Source organism: Wyeomyia smithii, chromosome 1 (genome assembly GCF_029784165.1).
Source record: "Wyeomyia smithii strain HCP4-BCI-WySm-NY-G18 chromosome 1, ASM2978416v1, whole genome shotgun sequence".
NCBI lineage: Eukaryota > Metazoa > Arthropoda > Insecta > Diptera > Culicidae > Wyeomyia > Wyeomyia smithii.
The window spans coordinates 133,569,165-133,585,896 of NC_073694.1; the positions used below are offsets into that span (position 1 = coordinate 133,569,165).

At 46.1% G+C, this 16,732-nt stretch overlaps 1 protein-coding gene across 1 annotated transcript; it reads right to left on the reverse strand.

Annotated features, from left to right (window-relative positions):
- Positions 1-11,760: 11,760 nt before the first annotated feature.
- Positions 11,761-13,434, reverse strand: LOC129717199 (uncharacterized). The gene has a single exon (XM_055667051.1). It carries the CDS (start codon positions 13,432-13,434, stop codon positions 11,761-11,763), a length of 1,674 nt encoding a protein of 557 aa, XP_055523026.1.
- Between the last annotated feature and the right edge of the window lie 3,298 nt (positions 13,435-16,732).

Here is a 16,732-nt window from a genome sequence, read left to right on the forward strand (position 1 = left end):
CAGATTTTTATTCTCACTCACTTTTCTTAAAGATGGCTTGACCGATTTTCATGAAATTAATTGCGAATGAAAGGTCTAATTGCCCCATAAGACCCAAATTTCATTGTAATCGGATTTTTAGAGGTTATGTATCAAAACGTAAAAATCACGAAACATCTCACTCATGTTTCTCAGAGATGGCTGAACCGATTTCCACAAAATTAGTGTGAAATGAAAAGTCTAGCTGCCTCATAACACCTTATTGAATTTTACAGTAATCGGAGTGTACCTTCGTCTGTAATGTACCGAATTGTGAAAATCACGAAACTTCATTATCTCAGAAACTATCTATCCAATTCGAACAATATTTATTTCCGATGAATGGGCTAATCAAAAGTTAACTGATGAATTATGATTGAACACGTGGTATCAAAGTTTGGCTGCCCTATACGTTCCCATTTCATTTGATTATAATCGAACTTAAGCAACCGTTATGTATTACTTTGTTAATAAAACAACGAAAGTCTACTACCTTTGTCAAGCATGTCCCAGAATGTAGAAGGAACGTACGGTGAAGTTGACAATATTGCTTGGCTAGCGAGCGAAATTAAACCAGTGGCTTTGACGATGGAGGAGTTGGAAAAAGCAACAATACTGCTCAAAGCTGTGAAAGACGCAATTTTTTCTGGTAACTAGGACTCAGTATCAGCTGAGTTCAAGACAGCCACAATCAAAGATGACTTGACAGTATACGGGGAGCTAATTGTGGTTTCCCTTGATGGACTATAGGGTGGGACAAAAAATGCAAAATCCCGGCTGGAAAGTTTGGAGCGTAAATTGGACAACAACCCCACTCTGAAAAAAGGTACCACACGTTTATGGCAGAATTTATTCAGCCCGGCCACATGCGGGAGGTATCGATGGAAGAATTAAAGCCGATGGTAGAATGTTTTCTTCCACACCATGCGGTGCTGAAAGAGTCAAGCACCACCACCAAGGTTCGAAGTGTGTTCGACGCATCTGCTAGAACAAGCACCGGATTCTCCCTCAACGATTCGTTACTGGTCGGACCGGCCATCCAAGATGAACTGTTTGATATTTTACTCCGCTTTCGAAAGAACCTGGTTGTGCTGCTAGCCGACATAGAGAAAATGTATCGGCAAACTGGAATTCATCCCGATGATCGTTCTCTTCAGCGCGTGTTATGGCGATTCAATAAGAGTGATCCGATAACTAAATATGAAATGACCACAGTCACGTATGGATTAGGCCCATCGTCGTTCTTAGTTACACGCACACTACTCCAACTAGCCGAAGATGGTGCTTGTTTTCCTCTCGCTGCTGCCTTCGTAAAACACGATTTTTATATGGATGATTTCGTAAAAAGCGAGGTAGACGTACCGACGGCGATAAAATTGCGTGAAGAGATGGGTGAACTGATGAACCGTGGAAGATTTTCACTAAGAAAATGGTGCTCAAATTTCCCGGAGGTCTTGGAGGGAGTACCAGCTGAAAATTTAGCCTTCGACAAAGAGCCTGTACAAACTGTAAAGGCCTTAGGAGTTTCTTGGGAGCCTACAACCGATTTAATTAGGTTTGATTTGGCTTCCTTCTCTACGAGCGGAAAGATTACCAAGAATCGAATTTTGTCTGTTATTGCTCAGCTATATGATCCTTTGGGATTAATTGCCCCTATTGTTGTACGCGCAAAAATATTTATGCAGCAACTTTGGTTGATTTGAATGTGGAAGTCCCCAGAGAGATCCGAATTATGTGGAAAATTTTTGTAGAAAGTCTACCCGATCTGGCCAATTTTTGGATTCCTAGGTTTGCTTTTGACATGGGTGATGTGCAGCTGCATTGCTTCACGGATGCAACGGAATCAGCTTATGGTGCTTGCATCTACGCCCGAACAGTGATGGCTAACAGGCCGACCAGAATTATATTACTGGCAGCTAAATCAAAAGTAGCACCATTACAGAAACGCAGTATCCCCCGATTGGAATTATGCGCTGTGCGACTTGGTGCTCGAATGGCATCGAGAGTCATCGTGTCTCTGAATCTGGAGTCTGCACCTATTTTTTATTGGACCGACTCGATGGTGGTTGTCTACTGGTTTCGTGCACCACCACAGACCTGGAAAACCTTTGTGGCTAACCGAGTGACAGAAATTCACACTCTAACAAAAAATGCTATGTGGTTGCATGTACCCGGAGGGAGGAGAGGAGTGTTGGCCAAAGATGGATATCTCGCGAGTTACTGATGATGATGGAGACATAGAGCGTAAAACTACTACACTGTTCCTGCAAAGTCCACGACAACTTAACACTCTATTCACTCGCTCATTTACGTACAATCGGCTATTGCGTACGACGGCGTACTGTTTACGATTACGATATGCGAAAAAAGAAATTAGACCATCTACCATAACCCTCACACCTAACGGAATTGAATATGCTCGGGATTGTCTGGTGAAAACTGTTCAAGCTGAATGTTTCAGAACAGAACTTCTCCTGCTTAAAAAAGGGAGACCAGTATCCAAAACCTCGTCACTAAAGCTTCTGAGCCCGTTTGTGGACACATCGGGCATAATCCGAGTCGGTGGCCGGCTAAAATTGTCCGAACAGTCCTATAGCACGAAACACCAAATTTTGCTTCCTGGTTTCCACCGATTTACCTGCCTGCTTCTGTTATCGTACCACATAAAACTAATACACGGAGGAATTTCGCTAACATTGGGATTAGTTCGAAACGAATATGGGCCTACGAATGGCAGAAGAGCTGTTCGTAGTGTAGTACGAACTTGCTACCGTTGTACCCGTGCGAACCCACAACCACTGCAACAACCTGTGAGACAGCTACCGGTCGCACGCATTACCCCAAGTCGTCCTTTCGCATCCACTGGAATAAACTATTGTGTTCCGGTGTTTGTTAAGTCCCCTAAACGCAAAACTGCTCCCACCAAAGCCTATATTGCCCTGTTCATTCGCTTCAGTACAAAGGCTGTACATATTGAGCTCGTGGGGAATCTATCCACAGCATCCTTTCTCTCGGCTCTCCAACGGTTCGTGGCCAGACGTGGTAAGCCCGAGAATATTTACTCCGACAATGCCACGAATTTTGTCGGTGCTCGAAATGAATTACATGCTCTTTACTAAATGCTCTCGAATTCCAACGAAACTGATCACATCGCTACTGCTCTCGCAACTGACGGAATACGATGGTATATGATCCCACCTCGGGCCCCCAACTTTGGTGGTTTATGGGAGGCCGCTGTGAAGGTGGCAAAGAATCATTTAGTTCGGCAGTTAGGCAGCACGTCTCTGTTATATGAAGATTTAGTAACGATTTTGACCCAGATTGAAGGAGCAATGAATTCTAGATCCCTTGGCGCCTTTGTCAGAGGATTCCCTCGATGTTGAAGCTATCACGCCGAACGATTTTTTGATTGGTTCACAATTGCATGTTCTACCCCATTCGGATTTGAAAGACGTGCCTACGAATCGGTTGAAAAACCGGTACCAGGCTATCCAGCAGAAACAGCAGCTGTTTTGGTACCATTGGCAAACGGAGTATCTAAAAGAGTTGCAACGACATGCTAATATTAATCAGCGGCGAATCGAGCTTAAGGTCGGTCAAGTGATGATTCTTCAAGACAACCTCTTACCCCCGTTCGCTGGCCGCTAGTGCGTATCGTGAGCCTGCACCCTGGTGAAGATGGTGTGACCCGAGTAGTAACAGTGCGCACATCAACAGGTGCAATCTTTAAGCGAGCTGTTGTAAAATTGTGCCCATTACCTATGATGGGCCAGGAGGACTTCTCAGCGGATCCCACCCATACGCTCCAGGACAACGTAGAGGGCTCGTCGAAACCGATTACAACTAAATAATGCGAAAAACAAATATGTTAACTTACAATATAATGATATAGATTCTAGTGAAATGTTCCATTTCAGGTGGCCGACTATGATTAGTTCTAGAATAATTTGAATTTTAATTTTGCTTCTACAGAATCCAACTACCGCTCATCAAGAAAATCGTATTCTCATTTTATCTTGTCAAACGTAGCTCGACGTATTATTAGTCGGACTGTGAGTTATCGATAGCTTTCAGCAGTTCCTTTTCCGATGGCCAGATAGGTTTTGCTCTTGTTACAGAACACAGTCGACCATCAGCAGTAAGAAGGATAGCGTGATTAAAAATAAAAAGTTTTCTTCGCTACAATTAATAATTTTTTGATACACAATAAACCGGTTATAAGTAATAAAAGGATACGCGTAGTGTGTTGTTTATATAGCTCGAGATACAATTCCCTGATAAAACAGTATATATATATATATATATATATATATATATATATATATATATATATATATATATATATATATATATATATATATATATATATATATATATATATATATATATATATATATATATATATATATCTATATATATCTCTGACTCTGACCACCGCCTGTTGCTCCGATTTACGGTTGTTCACAACCGTGACCTCCGTCTTATGATGCGCGAGCTCCAGTTTCCTGGAGCGCATCCAGTCCTCGACCTTGCGTATACAGTGCGCGGCCGTCAACTCGACCTCCTCGATAGACTCGCCGTAAACCTCCAGCGTTATGTCGTCTGCAAAGCCGACAACCCCTACAGGGAACTTGAGTTTCAACACTCCGTCATACATGACATTCCACAACACAGGGCCCAGGATAGAACCTTGCGGAACTCCTGCGGTAATTGGGACGCACTTCTGACCCTCCTCCGTGTCGTAAACAAGTACTCGATTCTGGAAATAATTTTCCAGAATCTTGTACAGCGACACCGGTACATGGATGCTCCTGAGCGCGAGCGCTATGGAGTCCCAACTGGCACTATTGAACGCATTCTTCACGTCGAGCGTGACGATTGCGCAGCAGCGTATTCCCCTTCTCTTGAGCTGGATTGCTACCTCCGCCGTCTTGATGACGGAAGAGATTGCGTCCAGCGTGGACCTGCCCTTCCGGAAGCCGAACTGGTTACTTGCCAGACCGTGTACACCCTCCGTGTACCTCACCAGTCTGTTGAGGATGATCCTCTCAAGCACCTTGCCCGCGGTGTCCAGCAGGCAGATAGGCCTATATGCCGATGGGTCCCCTGGCGGTTTCCCAGCCTTCGGCAATAAGACCAGTCTCTGCCGCTTCCACCTGTCCGGAAAGAGACAGTCATCCAGGCACCTCTGCATGACTGCCCTGAACAGCCCGGGGGCCGTTTTTATCGCCAGCCTGATCGCCAGGTTAGGGATACCATTCGGTCCCGGTGCCTTGCTCACCTTTAGGGATTTGGCGATCACGATGAGTTCCTCATTCGTAACCCTTGCCTCCTCCCCTGCCTCGACACGGCTGTCGTCGCTCACGGATTGGATGCTCGGCAGGTTGGCCGACCATCTCTGGTCTATGTCTGAGATACTGGAACGTCGGACGTGAGACTCGACTGCCGGAGGCCAAGGACTTGGCTCGTGGCGTGGAAAGAGTCCCTCGATGATACGCTCCAGCATCGCTGATGATCGCTCTGCAGGCGCCAGCGCGCCTTTAGTCTTGGCCATTACGATCCTGTAGGCGTCACCCCACGGATTTGTATTGGCACTCGCACATAGCCTATCGAAGCAGGCCCTCTTGCTGGCCTTTATCGCACTCTTTAGCATCGATCTTGCCGAACTGAATGCTGCGCGGCGCTCTGTCCTCTCTTCTTCGTTTCGCGCACGCTGCATCCTCCGTCTTGCACGGAGGCACGCACTGCGAAGGTCGGCTATCGCGTCCGTCCACCAGTAAACCGGTGGCTTTCCATTCCTAGGTTGGCGAGTCCTAGGCATGGTGGCGTCGTACGCCCGCGATAGCATAGCAACTAGTTGGTCAGCAGTCGGGCGGAGCCAACTGCCCCCCTCGCGCTTCCTTCTCATTTCCTCTTCGAATACCGAACGGTCGGAGTGTTGGCTCTACCCGTCGCTTGCCGCCTCTCGTTGTTGTCTACACTATAACAGACCGCCTGGTGGTCGCTATTAGTGTAGCCATCGTCTACCCTCCAGTTCTTGATCAGTCCTGGGCTGGAGAACGTCACGTCGATGATCGACTCCGCACCATTTCTGCTAAATGTACTTTTGTTCCCAACGTTGGCCAGATCTAGGTTGAGCTTTGCAAAAGCCCCCAACAGGATCTGGCCCCTCTGGTTCGTGAAGCGACTTCCCCACTCAACAGCCCAAGCGTTGAAGTCGCCCGCCACCACCAACGGCGTTAGGCCCGTTAGCTCCATGGATAGGAGGTCGACCATCTGGGTGAACCTTTCGGTAGACCAACGTGGCGGAGCATAGCAACTGCAGTAGAACACTCCGTTTACCTTAGCAACTACGTACCCTTCTTCTGAGGTTGAGACAACCTCCTGAACCGGGAACTTGCTCGTCGTACATATGGCCGCCAAACTGGACTTATCCGCAACCCAGTTACCGTTTCCGGGAGGGATGCGGTAGGGATCCGATATGACGGCGATGTCCGACAACGACTCAGTGGCTGCTTGGTGTAGCAGCTGCTGAGCCGCGAAGCAATGGTTCAGGTTCAGTTGCGTCACCCTTACGCCCGTGGTTTCGCAGCCGGCTTACCGGCTGGGCACCTGGGGCCTCCCATAAAGTGTTTGGCGTCCCGTTTCCCGGAACATACCATGCACTTGGGAGACTCCACACAGTCCTTTGCTTTATGGCCTGCACCTCCACATCGCCTGCACAGCTGGCTCCTATCGGGCCCCTTGCAGGTCCAGGACTTATGTCCGCCCTCGAAGCACCGGAAGCAAATGTCTGGGTGCTGTAGTATGCCCAGAGGACATACAGACCAGCCGACCTTCAACTTGCCCTCTTTCAGGGCCAGGTTAGCGTCCGCCGACGGTAGTCGGAAGGTAGCTATCTGGGTCCCCGCCGGACCTTTGCGGAGGCGGATTGACTCCTTAGCCACCTCCACCCCGCACTTCGCTTTTAGGGCTTGTGCAATGTCGCACCCCTCAGTGATTTCGTCCAGGTTTTTAAGCTGGAGAGTCACTTCTGAGGTGAGTGCCCGCACTTGCACCTCCTTCTCTAGGACCTTTTCAGCTACCGTTTTGTAGGTAGCCCCCTTGTTCTTGGCGTCCTTCCGGAGCTCAAGTATCATCTCGCCAGTGCGAGATCGGCGGATACTCCGCACATCCGCACATCCGCCCCCAGATCCTTGAGCTGGGTTTCCCCCCTCATCTTCTTCAAGACTTCTGAGTACTTCGACCCATCCGTCTTGAGTATGAGGGCATCACCCCTACTCCGCGCCTTTTTGACCTTTTTTGGTCCTCTGGCCGCTCCGCCATCATGTCGCGTCGCACCTTCCCGACGCTTCCTACCCTCTACGGTAGTCCAAGGGTTGCCCGTAGCCTCCACCTGTGCCTTTTCCGCGGTGGACCTTGAACCGGTTGGCGTGTGTTCCCGTGGGAGTAGCACGACCAATCGTTTCTTGGTGTTCCCGGGGGCCGTTTCCCCCGGGGACTGCCTCGTTCGCTTAGCGACCTGCCCCGTGGAGCAGACCGAAGCGAACGAGGGGGCGTCTGTCTGCACCTCTTTAGATGCAGTCGCCCTCCCGGTCCTGGCCGCTTTCTCGGCCGCCTTCACCCGAGCTACGAGTTCTTCGTGCTCCTTTCTGGCTTCATCAATGGTGCTCCGAAGCAGGAGGAGGCTCTGCTTCAGGTCGCCAGCGATATTTCGCCTGTTCGCCAAGAACTCGATTATGGCATCGAGTTGTTCAGACAGCGCCGCCACTCTTGGCCGCGTGTCCATACACCTTTCGACGGCCTTGACTAGCAAGGGACCGTCTACCGAGATGTCTGGTGTGGACACCGACGGATTCGCCGTTTTTCCACCTCCAGACTTCGCCGCATCCGTCTCCGCCTTCTTCTGCGGAGACCGCTGGATGCCACCTCGTGCGAAGGGATTTGGTAACCCCTCCGCACTCGTCTCTTTTGTTTTTGAGTTCAACATTTTTTTTTTATTGGGTCCCCCTACCAGCCGCTATCCTTATCCATAATGGAGTAGTCGCCTAAATGGTCCCAAGGTAGTCTATGCCGGAGCAGTGAGGCCATGGCTAGGGGCGGCTGCCATAGCGCCTTATGGGCAACTATGACACCCCCGACCGGCGCAAGTCAGGAAAAGACATCTGATCCTACTCCTGCCGGGTTCCCACCAGGCAATGGACTCGGAAAGTACTGGAAGGCCTGCCAGGTTTTACGGGACGGAGACCCCTGCACCGGTTGTAATCTCGCCGTTCAAGCCGTTATCACACGACATTACTAAGGGAGCTCGGCGCAGGTGCCAGCCCAAAATCATGGTACGAAAACGAAATCCGACTCTTATCCTATAGTGATGCGACCAATTGCCGTAATTGGGAACATTACTGGCATCAGTCCCAATGGGCGGTATAGTGCATTTGGGTGGTGGGAGCGGAACTACTCGCTCCGTCGGAGCTGCTTCCGGCCAGTGTGGCTTTTGCGAGAATTCAGCGGCCCAGTGCCTGAATCTCGCCACGACCTAGGCTAGCTCCCGCTGATGGTCCGGGACTGCTTGCTAGCAGTGAGCACTTCCGTGGCCTTCGGTAATCGCCAATTACCGACCCGTGGTGGCATTCAGCGCTGCTTGGTATAGCAGCTGCTGTGCCGCATAGCAATGGTTCAGGTTCAATTGTGTCACCCTCACGCCCGTGGTTTCGTGGCCGCCTTACCGGCTGGGCACCGTGGCCCTCCCATAAAGTGCTTGGCGTCCCGTTTTCCAGTACATACCAAGCACTTGGGAGGCTCCCCGCAGTCTTTAGCTTTATGGCCAGCACCACCACAACGCCTACATAACTGGCTCCTATCGGGCCCCTTGCAGGTCCAGGACTTGTGTCCTCCCTCGAAACACCTGAAGCAAACGTCCGGCTGCTGGAGTATGCTCAGGGGACATACTGACCAGCCAACCTTAAGTTTGGCTGTCTTCAGGGCCAGAGTTGCATCGGCCGATGCAAGCCGGAAAGTGGCCACCTGGGTCCCCGCTGGACCCTTTCGGAGGCGAATTACCTCAGTGGCTACTTCCACTCCGCACTTCTCCTTGAGGGCCTGTGCAATATCGCACCTCTCGGTGATTTCATCCAGGTTTTTGAGCTGGAGAGTCACCTCTGAGGTGAGTGCCCGAATTTGCACATCTTTCCCGAGGACCTGCTCGGCTACCGTCTTGTAGGCAGCGCCCTTGCTTTTAGCATCCTTACGGAGCTCAAGGATCATCTCGCCGGTGCGAGAACGACGGATGGTCCGCACATCCGCTCCCAGATCCTTGAGCTGGGTTTCGCCTCTCATTTTCTTCAAGACTTCGTAGTACTTGGACCCCTCCGTCTTGAGTATGAGGGCGTCGCCCCTGCTTCGCGCCTTCTTGCTCTTGCCTTGAGCTCGGCGTGCTCCTTCTTCGCAGCATCGACGGAGGACCGAAGCATGTAGAGAGCCTGCTTCAGGTACTTCGTCGTGTTGGTGCGACTTTTCGCAAACTCGATTATGGCATCGAGCTGCTCCGACAGCGCTACTACCTTCGGTAGCGTGTCTCGTTGTCTTCCGACCGCCTTTATCAACAGTGGACCAGCCACTGCGATGTCTTGCGTCGATCCGGTAGGCGTACTGCCTTTGCCGTCTTCGCAGGCGTCCTTTACTGCATCCATCTCCGCCTTTCTCGGCGGAGACCTCTGGATGCCTCCTCGTGCAAACGGGTTTTTCAACCCATCTGCGCCCAATTGTTGATCTTCATTATTTTCATTGTTCATTTTTGTTAAGTGGGTCCCCCTTCCAGCCGCTATCCTTATCCATACTGGAGTGGTCGCCTATCTGGTCCCATGGTAGTCTATGCCGAAGCAGTGAGGCCATGGCTAGGGGCGGTTGCCATAGCGCCTTATGAGCAACTATGACACCCCCGACCGGCGCAAGTCAGGAAAGGACATCTGATCCCACTCCTGCCCGGTTCCCACCGGGCAATGAATTTGGAACGTACTGGAAGGCCTGCCAGGTTTTACGGGACGGAGACCCCTGCACCGGTTGTTGTCTCGCCGTTTCAAGCCGTTGTCACACGACCTTACTAAGGGAACTCGGCGCAGGTGCCAGCCCAGAATCGTAGTACGAAAACAAAATCCGACTCTTATCATATGACGTTGCGACCAGTTGCCGTAATTGGGAACTTACTGGCATCAATCCCAATGGGCGAATTAGTGCATTTGGGTGGTGGGAGCGGCACTATTCGCTCCGTCAGAGCTGCTTCCGGATAATGTGGCTTTTGCGAGAATTCGGCGGCCCAATGCCTGAGTCTCACCTCAACCTAGGCTAGCTCTCGCTGATGGTCCGGGACTTGCAGTTGCTTGCAGTGAGCACTTCCGTGGCCTACGGTAATCGCCAAATACCGACCCGTGGTGGCATACAGCTCTGCCATAAATATATATATATATATATATATATATATATATATATATATATATATATATATATATATATATATATATATATATATATATATATATAAATATATATATATATATATATATATATATATATATATTTATATATATATATATATATATATATATATATATATATATATATATATATATATATATATATATATATATATATATATATTTATATATATATATATATATATATATATATATATATATATATATATATATATATAAATATATATATATATATATATATATATATATATATATATATATATATATATATAAATATATATATATATATATATATATATATATATATATATATATATATATATATATATATATATATATATATATATATTGTTTTATCAGGGAATTGTATCTCGAGCTATATAAACAACACACTACGCGTATCCTTTTATTACTTATAACCGGTTTATTGTGTATCAAAAAATTATTAATTGTAGCGAAGAAAACTTTTTATTTTTAATCACGCTATCCTTCTTACTGCTGATGGTCGACTGTTTTCTGAAACAAGAGCAAAACCTATCTGGCCATCGGAGAAGGAACTGCTGAAAGCTATCGATAACTCACAGTCCGACTAATAATACGTCGAGCTACGTTTGACAAGATAAAATGAGAATACGATTTTCTTGATGAGCGGTAGTTGGATTCTGTAGAAGCGAAATTAAAATTCAAATTATTCTAGAACTAATCATAGTCGGCCACCTGAAATGGAACATTTCACTAGAATCTATATCATTATATTGTAAGTTATCATATTTGTTTTTCGCATTATTTAGTTGTAATCGGTTTCGACGAGCCCTCTACGTTGTCCTGGAGCGTATGGGTGGGATTCGCTGAGAAGTCCTCCTGGCCCACCATAGGTAATGGGCACAATTTTACAACAGCTCGCTTGAAGATTGCACCTGTTGATGTGCGCACTGTTACTACTAGGGTCACACCATCTTCACCAGGGTGCAGGCTCACGATACGCACTAGCGGCCAGCGAACGGGGGGTAAGAGGTTGTCTTGAAGAATCATCACTTGACCGACCTTAAGCTCGATTCGCCGCTGATTAATATTAGCATGTCGTTGCAACTCTTTAAGATACTCCGTTTGCCAATGGTACCAAAACAGCTGCTGTTTCTGCTGGATAACCTGGTACCGGTTTTTCAACCGATTCGTAGGCACGTCTTTCAAATCCGAATGGGGTAGAACATGCAATTGTGAACCAATCAAAAAATGGTTCGGCGTGATAGCTTCAACATCGAGGGAATCCTCTGACAAAGGCGCCAAGGGATCTAGAATTCATTGCTCCTTCAATCTGGGTCAAAATCGTTACTAAATCTTCATATAACAGAGACGTGCTGCCTAACTGCCGAACTAAATGATTCTTTGCCACCTTCACAGCGGCCTCCCATAAACCACCAAAGTTGGGGGCCCGAGGTGGGATCATATACCATCGTATTCCGTCAGTTGCGAGAGCAGTAGCGATGTGATCAGTTTCGTTGGAATTCGAGAGCATTTTGTAAAGAGCATGTAATTCATTTCGAGCACCGACAAAATTCGTGGCATTGTCGGAGTAAATATTCTCGGGCTTACCACGTCTGGCCACGAACCGTTGGAGAGCCGAGAGAAAGGATGCTGTGGATAGATTCCCCACGAGCTCAATATGTACAGCCTTTGTACTGAAGCAAATGAACAGGGCAATATAGGCTTTGGTGGGAGCAGTTTTGCGTTTAGGGGACTTAACAAACACCGGAACACAATAGTCTATTCCAGTGGATGCGAAAGGACGACTTGGGGTAATGCGTGCGACCGGTAGCTGTCCCACAGGTTGTTGCAGTGGTTGTGGGTTCAAACGGGTACAACGGTAGCAAGTTCGTACTACACTACGAACAGCCCTTCTGCCATTCGTAGGCCCATATTCGTTTCGAACTAATCCCAATGTTAGCGAAATTTCTCCGTGTATTAGTTTTATGTGGTACGATAACAGAAGCAGGCGGGTAAATCGGTGGAAATCAGGAAGCAAAATTTGGTGTTTCGTGCTATAGGACTGTTCGGACAATTTTAGCCGGCCACCGACTCGGATTATACCCGATGTGTCCACAAACGGGCTCAGAAGCTTTAGTGACGAGGTTTTGGATACTGGTCTCCCTTTTTTAAGCAGGAGAAGTTCTGTTCTGAAACATTCAGCTTGAACAGTTTTCACCAGACAATCCCGAGCATATTCAATTTCGTTAGGTGTGAGGGTTATGGTAGATGGTCTCATTTCTTTTTTCGCATATCGTAATCGTAAACAGTAAGCCGTCGTACGCAATAGCCGATTGTACGTAAATGAGCGAGTTGATAGAGTGTTAAGTTGTCGTGGACTTTGCAGGAACAGTGTAGTAGTTTTACGCTCTATGTCTCCATCATCATCAGTAACTCGCGAGATATCCATCTTTGGCCAACACTCCTCTCCTCCCTCCAACCAATTGAGTCCGTTCGTCCAACTTTTGCAGCTCAGAAATTGTTGTACGGTCAATCCTCTCGAAACAAAGTCTGCTGGGTTATCCACACCGGGTACATGCAACCACATAGCATTTTTTGTTAGAGTGTGAATTTCTGTCACTCGGTTAGCCACAAAGGTTTTCCAGGTCTGTGGTGGTGCACGAAACCAGTAGACAACCACCATCGAGTCGGTCCAATAAAAAATAGGTGCAGACTCCAGATTCAGAGACACGATGACTCTCGATGCCATTCGAGCACCAAGTCGCACAGCGCATAATTCCAATCGGGGGATACTGCGTTTCTGTAATGGTGCTACTTTTGATTTAGCTGCCAGTAATATAATTCTGGTCGGCCTGTTAGCCATCACTGTTCGGGCGTAGATGCAAGCACCATAAGCTGATTCCGTTGCATCCGTGAAGCAATGCAGCTGCACATCACCCATGTCAAAAGCAAACCTAGGAATCCAAAAATTGGCCAGATCGGGTAGACTTTCTACAAAAATTTTCCACATAATTCGGATCTCTCTGGGGACTTCCACATTCAAATCAACCAAAGTTGCTGCATAAATATTTTTGCGCGTACAACAATAGGGGCAATTAATCCCAAAGGATCATATAGCTGAGCAATAACAGACAAAATTCGATTCTTGGTAATCTTTCCGCTCGTAGAGAAGGAAGCCAAATCAAACCTAATTAAATCGGTTGTAGGCTCCCAAGAAACTCCTAAGGCCTTTACAGTTTGTACAGGCTCTTTGTCGAAGGCTAAATTTTCAGCTGGTACTCCCTCCAAGACCTCCGGGAAATTTGAGCACGGGGCGGGAATAACGAAAGACAAGGTAGGTTAATCTAGTGTCAAAGATACATGGAACAAGATTCCTAACTTCCAGATTTTTCATACATTTTTAACACGACCACTTTCCGACGGTTAGTGCTGCCATCTGATGACCTAAATTCTCATAAAATTGTCACTACGAGCAAAACCGTTTACAGTGCATAGTCCGTCATCGATCGTTGAGCTGTTCAAGATTGTATTTGAAAAAGGTATAGCAGTTTGGTCAGCTCGACGCTTAATGATATTAATGATAACGATATTGCCATTTATTGCACTTAATGGTGTTGCCATATTTCTTGCACTTTAAAGTACGAAAAAAAGTGTGAAATTGACTGTCAGAGTGGGGGTTTATATTGTGGGGTTATATTTATTTTCGGGTCCCATTTTACTAAAACTTAAAGTTTGATATGTCGCCAGCCAGGTAATATGGGAGTCGTGTTTATAATTCTCGAACGTCTTCATATATAACAGAAAATATCCCCTGGGAAATTGTAATTTAAATAGTGTAGATGATATTTCCAAAAGTAGCGAGGACATAAATTATGTACAACACTCTCATCAACGCTCTATATTGTCATATATAAACATATCGTTTTCTCACACTTTCGGTTGTTGTAAAAAAGAACAGAATATACAAACCCGGTACATATTCATATAAATATGAGGCAAATGTAATGATTTGTGTAAAGTAGCACAATAAACTTTAGCTAATGTGGTTGGTGTCAAGCAACGATAAGTTAAATTGAACTTATTGTTACAAGTGCGCCGATAATAAACTAAACATTCGTACACATTTTTATCATTTTTAAGATGGCAGCACCGTGCAGTCGTCCACATGGATACTAAAAAATTGTTTCATCTTTCAGCAGTCATGTCTTGGCCTTGTCCTCAGTTGGTTTTGACGCCAAGTATACATCAAATTAACAGTGTATAAATTAGTTCGACTTTTGCTCGTGCGCATTGACAATCATGTCCGATGAATTCTGTAAGAGTCAGGTATCTTGTTCTAGTCATCTTTGCTAGCGTATACACTCGTATGGTGCGGACCTGGGAGGGAGAACGAATACTACACTCAAAACAGAGAACACGCACATGCGTCGTTTTCTGCTAGCGTGTAACTATCTTCTTGCTGTAACGCATGCATGACTCAAACGAAGGAATACTGAATGTGCAAATATTACAGACTAATTTTTCGAATCTGTGTTTCCTTCAATTTGCCATTGTATAAAAGTTTTTTCAAAGTTTCGAGTTTGACCGTGATGAAGTGTGTTCGAAATTGTAACCAAAGCCTTAAATCATGAGAAGCGCAAGTTTGATAATCGAAGTACGCTAGCATGATTATTACTTAAAGCTTATGAAATTTATTATTTTACGTGAAAACAAACCAAATTTTTTTGTAAAACGACAATGAATACAAAAACTGTTTGCGATGAATATTTTTTCGAGCAACGCGATACCGATTAGTTATAACAATACTCATCGCAAAAAAATGCTTATTTTTCCTTGGTTCAAATTGACAGTCAATGACAGCTCATTCTGGTTCATTTTGACACTCACACAGCTTCGTATCCGTTTCTCCCTCCCAGGTGCGGACGCCACGGCTAGCAACAGCAGAGATAGGATTTTATAGGTATGCAGCATTGCCATATTTATATTTTAATGTATCCAAATTATATATTATGAGATGCGATAATTTTTGTGCCCTAGTTGTTTATAAACAAACCTACTCGCTGGTGATTTTTTCCAATATGGCCGATTCTGCTTTTGACATATCGTTACACCATGTCTTTATACATCATGGTTCAGGCTAGCAATATTCAGATAACACATTGAAAGATATTGCAATCAGGTACAAAAGAGGTTATATCTATTTTCACACGTTTTTCATGTTCTTTTGCTAAACAATGAATCGAGAATGCTTCAAAATTGCTTTATCACAGTGATTTTTAACTGGTGGTTCAAAGACCTATTGTATGGTCAACAAAATAATGATCAATTATGGTGAAAGTATATAAAATTATACATTAACATAAAATTTAACACCTTCACGGTTTTTGTGGTGCACAGAGATTAAAAAATAGGATTGAGTTACGAGTTACTACGTGAGTCAAAATTAATTATAAAATTAGCAATCTAACCTAACAGACTGTGTCTGAGCAGGGTTTACGTAAATCCCTGAATCCGTGAAGGAAAGCAGAATTTTGCCTTTATTATTAGAGGAAAGACCGATTTTTGTAAGTCGCATTAGATGTATTTTTTAAAACATCAACTAAAAATAAATATTCCACAGCTAAAAGCTGCATTCGCTAAAAACTGTGTGCTGCTAAAAAGAATTCGGTTCCTCATACAACTCCGCTATTTCGGAACAATCTTTTAGAAAAATCGATCGATCATGGATAGCACAGCTGCCGATAACGAGATAACAAATACACCCAATGCGGACTTATCGAGCTGCGTGAATTGCGACCGCCCGGACAGCGATGATAATTTCGTCCAGTGCGACACATGTGATGCATGGTGGCATCTATCTTGTGCTGGAGTTACGCCTTCTATAGCCGATCGACACTGGAGCTGTCGTTTGTGTGTGCACGATGTATCATCTATACGCACTGTGTCATCCGTGGCAAGTTCGACTCGCCTTGCGTTGCAGGTCCAGAAGCTGAACGAGCAGCGTGAAGTGGAGCGAAAATACATCGAAGAAAAATACAAGCTTATTGAGGCTGAACTGGATGCGTCTGAGGAGACCGTTAGTGTCCGGACACGAGCAAGTAAACGGGCCAACAATGATAAGGTGAGGAAGTGGATCGACGAGAACGCAGGTCAAGCTGAAGGCGCAGTAGGCCACACTGAGGACAACAAAGCCGCCTCCTCGACGCTGCCCCCCGCACCACTCGACCCTATCGAAGTTG